Genomic DNA, 5,146 nt, shown 5'->3' with positions numbered 1-5,146 from the left:
TTATTAAAATTAAAGAATTTATTTTGTTAAAAGATAAAAATATTCTAAGCAATAAAATCAAAATAACTTTTACTATAATTAAATAATATTTTCACCAAAATACAAACATATTTTTATTATAATTTAATAATATTTTATATTAGAAGCTAATTAAACATTTTATTATAATTAAATAATATTTAATATTAAAAAATAAAATATATTTTTCATTCAATTTAAATAATAATAATAAATAATATTCTTTATTACATTTATTATATTCAAATAATAATATTAAATAATATGCTTTTATAATATTTAATATATTAAATAATATTTAAATATTTTCATTTTCCTTTTTTTGAAAATGAAGTAAAAATTTTTGTTTCTTTTGTGCTTTAAAAAGAGAAGGAGTGAGGAAGAGAGAGAGAAAAATAAGTTTAGTATTTTTTTATAAAGTAATTTTTTAAATTGTAAAAGGGTATATTTGTCTAATCAATTTTTTTCTTATTCCCAATAATTTAGAATAGCCATTACCAAGGGGGGCTTTGGTAATGGCTATTCAAGCTTTTCTTGAAATGATTATTCTAAAAAATAATCATTTCATTGAATTAAATACAACTTTATATCAATAATGAAAATAGGGGAGGAATGACTATTCCATTCCCCCGACCAAGCATGCTCTCAGAGTTGAAGCAGAAGCCATACTTCATTCATTCTTACAGTAGAAAAAGCTTCATTAAAGAATCCCAGCTTCCACGCGAATTCGCAGAAAACCAATTTCTGCTCTCTGATGGCTTCCCTTTCCTCTCCTTCTTCCTCCAGTCCACTAAAGCACCAAGTTTTTTTGAGTTTCAGAGGCGAAGACACTCGCAATAACTTCCTCGCTTACCTACATCAAGCTTTGCAGCGGAAAGGAATTGGAACTTATATTGATTCCAAAGAATTGCCAAGGGGAGAGGAAATTTCTTCAGCGCTGTTAAACGCAATCCAAGAGTCCACGATTTCAGCGATTGTTTTTTCTAAAAACTATGCTTCTTCATCATGGTGCTTGGAAGAACTCTCCAAGATAATGGAATTCAAGGATACAAAGGGACTGCTCGTGGTGCCCATTTTCTACCATGTTGACCCATCAGACGTACGGAAACAGACTGAGAGTTTTCAACAGGCTTTCGCTGAACATGAAAAGAATAGGATAGACAAGGTCCAGAAGTGGAGACATGCTCTGACTCAAGCTGGTAACTTAAGCGGCTTTCATATAAAAAAAGATGAGTGAGTACTCCCTATGCTTCTTACTCTTCCTGCTTAACTTGATTTATATTCATCTTAGTTTTTGCTTTCTCTTTATTTGATGCTTTTGGTATATATTTTTTTCAACATATGAATTGAAACTTATTTTATATATGAATTTGTGTTATTGTAACGGATTCTATTTAGACAATTCATTTTCATTTGCGGTTCATTCTATTTTGTTACCATCCTCGCCTTTTGCTTATTTGGTAGGCATGAGCCCACAATCATTGAGGAAATTGCTCAAGATGTTCTAAAGAAGTTGAATCGCATGTCTGCAAGTGATCGTGAGGGACTGATTGGAATAGGTCCTCAAATGGAGCAAATTAAATCCTTGTTATGCGTTGGTGATAGGGAAAGCATTCGTATTATAGGAATTTGGGGGATGGGTGGTATAGGCAAAACAACTCTTGCTCAAGCTATTTATGATGAGGTCCTTTCCCAGTTTGAAAGTTACTACTTCCTGGCAAATGTTAGGGAAAAGTCAGAGGAATCTGGTGGAATCACTTCTCTACGTGATAAACTTCTTTCTAATATTTTAGAAGAGAAAACCCTCCATATAAGTACTCCCAGAATAGGATCCACATTCACCATTTATAGACTCCGTCGTAAGAGAGTTCTTGTTGTCCTTGATGATGTTAGTGATGTTGAACAGCTAGAACAGTTAGCTATCAGGCACGATCACTTCGGTCCAGGAAGTAGAATTATTGTAACAACTAGGAATAAACAAGTCCTCAATGGAGCTGTTGATGCATCATATGAGGTTCAGGAATTAAATGACGATGACTCTCTTCAGCTTTTCTCTCAGCATGCCTTCAGGCAAAACCATCGAGTCGATGATTTGCAGGATCTATCAAACGGAGTATTGCAATATGCCAGAGGTTTTCCATTAGCTCTCAAAGTATTGGGTTCAGCATTTTATCGAAAGTGCAGAGTATACCGGGAAAGTGAAATGAAGAAATTAAAGCAACATCCCCACCCAAAAATTCAAAAAATTTTGAAGATTAGTTATGATGGATTAGATGAAACAGAGAAGTGCATACTTCTTGACATTGCATGCTTCTTTCAAGGGTATAATAGGGACGATGTAAAAAATATATTAGACAGTTGTTATGGTGGTAGTTCTCTTGCTGGAACTACCAACCTCATTGATAGAAGCCTCTTATATGTTGCTGAGTATAACACCCTTTGGATGCATGATTTGCTACAAGAAATGGGTAGGGAAGTTGTTCGTTCAGAATCCAGCAAGCCTGAAGAACGTAGTAGATTATGGACTTCTAAAGATGTGTCTGAAGTGCTCAAAAAAAATTCGGTACTTGTTCTACCTTTTTTCTTGTTCATGTATTTTGTTGATAAAAATTTGGATGCAGTCATGCTACTTAATCTCTATTTTTATATATAAATATGCCTACTGATTTGTGGTTGATTATAGGGGACTAAATCAATTGAAGGAATGTGCCTCAACATGTCCAATATTGTTGAGCCAATAAAGTTACGTGCTACGGCTTTTAAGAGAATGATTCATCTTAAATTTATCAAGTTCTATGACAGTAGTGAACACCGGCATTCTAGAAAGCAAAAGATTCTGCTTCCTGCACAACGTCTCAAATCACTATCCGATAAGCTGACTTATTTTCATTGGGAGAATTGCCCGTTGAAATCTGTGCCATCAAATTTTTGTCCAGAGAATCTTGTTCAATTAATATTACCTGGGAGCGATATTGAACGACTTTGGATTGGAGACCAGGTATTAATCTCTAATATTGTATTTATTATAACCCTATGTTTTACTACTTGTTTTCCCTTTTTATTACAGCCCAAAGTTTAATAGAGACTTCATATATACTAATTTTAGTTATATTTCATTTTTGTTGCACAGAATCTTGTGAATTTAAGAGTGTTTAATCTAAGCAGGTCTAGAAATTTAATCAGGATCCCAAATCTCTCACAAGCCACAAACCTTGAAAAATTAGACCTTTCTGAGTGCAAAAGTTTGGTTGAACTTCCGTGCCTGAATCACTTGGAATCTCTCGAAATGCTTGAGCTATGGGGGTGTAGTAATCTCAAGAAATTTCCTGAGGTCCGGTGTCATTTAGATTCGTTAGATTTAATTGATACTGGGATAGAAGAAGTGCCTGATTCGGTTGAGCATCTCGTCCAACTTAGAGAGTTGAACTTGGGTCGCTCAAAGGTTAAAAATGTTTCCAGCAATATCTATAAGCTGGGCTCTTTGAGAGCTCTAAGTCTCAGGGATTGCCCAATCGCCGAATTCCCACAAGTTCCAAGGAACTTATCGAGCTTAATGTTGCTGCAATTAGATTTAAGTGGCACACGGATTCAAAATATACCGAGCGGTATCGTTAAAAGCCTTAAAGGCCTTGGTGTGAGGACTTGCAAATACCTTAAATCATTGCCAGAGCTTCCACCGAGTCTAAGATATATTGCTGCCGAAGGCTGCATATCATTAGAAGAAGTATCGTTCGCAGATCACAATCAAACTAGATTCGTTGGGAGCTGTCAGCGGAACGAGTTTGATGATCACTTCAACTTTGGTCATTGCTTCAACCTGAATCATAATGCAATCAACAACATTGTAGCTTATGAACTGCTCAGAATTCACTGCTTGGCAAAGCAATTTGCAAAGGAGTTTCCTTGTGGATCAGGAGAGCTATATTGTTATTTTCCTGGAAGTGAAATACCAGAAAGGTTTGAGCATCAGAGCCCAAATTCTTCCATTACTGTCAAGCTACATCCAAATAGGTGTCGTAGGAGATTCTTGTGTTTTGCTATATGCTTTGTGGTTCACTGTACTGATGAAAAGTACCAGACCTTCTATTTGGACGGCGAATGCAAACTTAAAAGCATAGACGATGATGATGATCGTAGTTTCCTAATTAGGTGCTCAGGGATTTGTGATGATCCGGTAGATTTGCAGCACCCAGATCTCGTGTTTATTGGTTTTGGTGACAGGTTAATGTTTTTGGAAGACAAGCTATATGAGGAGGCATCATTTGATTTCTACAGGGTGCGTGATATATTATACAGATCTAGAGATATTGATAGCGTAGTGAAGAAATTTGGTGTCCATGTATTCTACAAGGATGCAGACTCGAAGCGCAAAAGAAGTTTAAGCATTGGCAATGAAGATGAACCAGAGCCTAAACGTTTCAAAGGTGAAGCGGAAGACTTTAGCTCAGAGGGTGAAGAACCGGAGGATAGATGAGTGGAACCTTATTAATTTCTTTTGATTCAAGTGTCTGCTTTCCAGGAGAGGCGTGTTCTCAACGATGTCTTACTTTATTTGATCCATTAAAAAAAGTTTCCCCTTTGCCCTCCTTTCTTTTCTTTCTCTCACTAATTTGTGGTTCCTCACACTTCTCTGCTCTTCAATATCTCCGTCCTTTCTCTCTTTCCTCCTTCGACGCATTCCCCTCTCCCTTGGTAGATCTCACACTGTAAGTCCCGCACAATAAAAATAAACTCCATTTCTATTTTCTGAACCAAAACCAAAAAATAAGAATAAATAAAAAATTTCAGATTGAAGAGAAGGAGAATGCAGACTTGACGCAAAATATGTAAACTATTTTCTGCTAAAAAATGCCTTCAACAACAATTCTCTTTTTTGTTAAAATATTTTGCTATGGTTTTGTGAAGATGATTATCACTTCACACATTAACCTTTTTCATTTTCTACTTATTCACTTGTGACAAGGACTCAACCTCATAAGAAACATACATATTGTGTGTTTGGCTTATGAGCTTAAGGTAAAAGATTACTATAATTGTATTCCATAACCTAACATGTGCATAATGGAACATTAGCAGAGGTGGAGGGGAGGGTTTTTTTTTTTTTTTTTTTTTTTTGTTTATAATTGAG

The 5,146-nt window shown here is 35.4% G+C and overlaps 1 protein-coding gene across 1 annotated transcript; it reads left to right on the top strand.

The window, feature by feature from the left end:
- On the top strand, positions 641 to 4,605 carry LOC18601795 (putative disease resistance protein At4g11170). Its single transcript, XM_018119037.1, has 4 exons — positions 641 to 1,251; positions 1,411 to 2,581; positions 2,702 to 3,016; positions 3,149 to 4,605. Exons 1-4 carry the CDS (start codon positions 773 to 775, stop codon positions 4,490 to 4,492), a joined length of 3,309 nt encoding a protein of 1,102 aa, XP_017974526.1. The 5' UTR covers positions 641 to 772; the 3' UTR covers positions 4,493 to 4,605.

Source organism: Theobroma cacao, chromosome 4 (genome assembly GCF_000208745.1).
Source record: "Theobroma cacao cultivar B97-61/B2 chromosome 4, Criollo_cocoa_genome_V2, whole genome shotgun sequence".
Classification (NCBI taxonomy): Eukaryota; Viridiplantae; Streptophyta; class Magnoliopsida; order Malvales; family Malvaceae; genus Theobroma; species Theobroma cacao.
Note: the sequence above shows the minus strand (reverse complement) of the source record. Positions and strands in the feature narration are given on the sequence as shown.

Excerpts from the sequence above, each read along its gene's own strand:
- LOC18601795 (XM_018119037.1), top strand. The coding sequence starts at position 773 with ATGGCTTCCCTTTCCTCTCCTTCTTCCTCCAGTCCACTAAAGCACCAA. Across the intron at positions 2,582-2,701 it reads AAGTGCTCAAAAAAAATTCG|GGGACTAAATCAATTGAAGG; the intron begins GTACTTGTTCTA and ends GGTTGATTATAG. Across the intron at positions 3,017-3,148 it reads GACTTTGGATTGGAGACCAG|AATCTTGTGAATTTAAGAGT; the intron begins GTATTAATCTCT and ends TTTGTTGCACAG.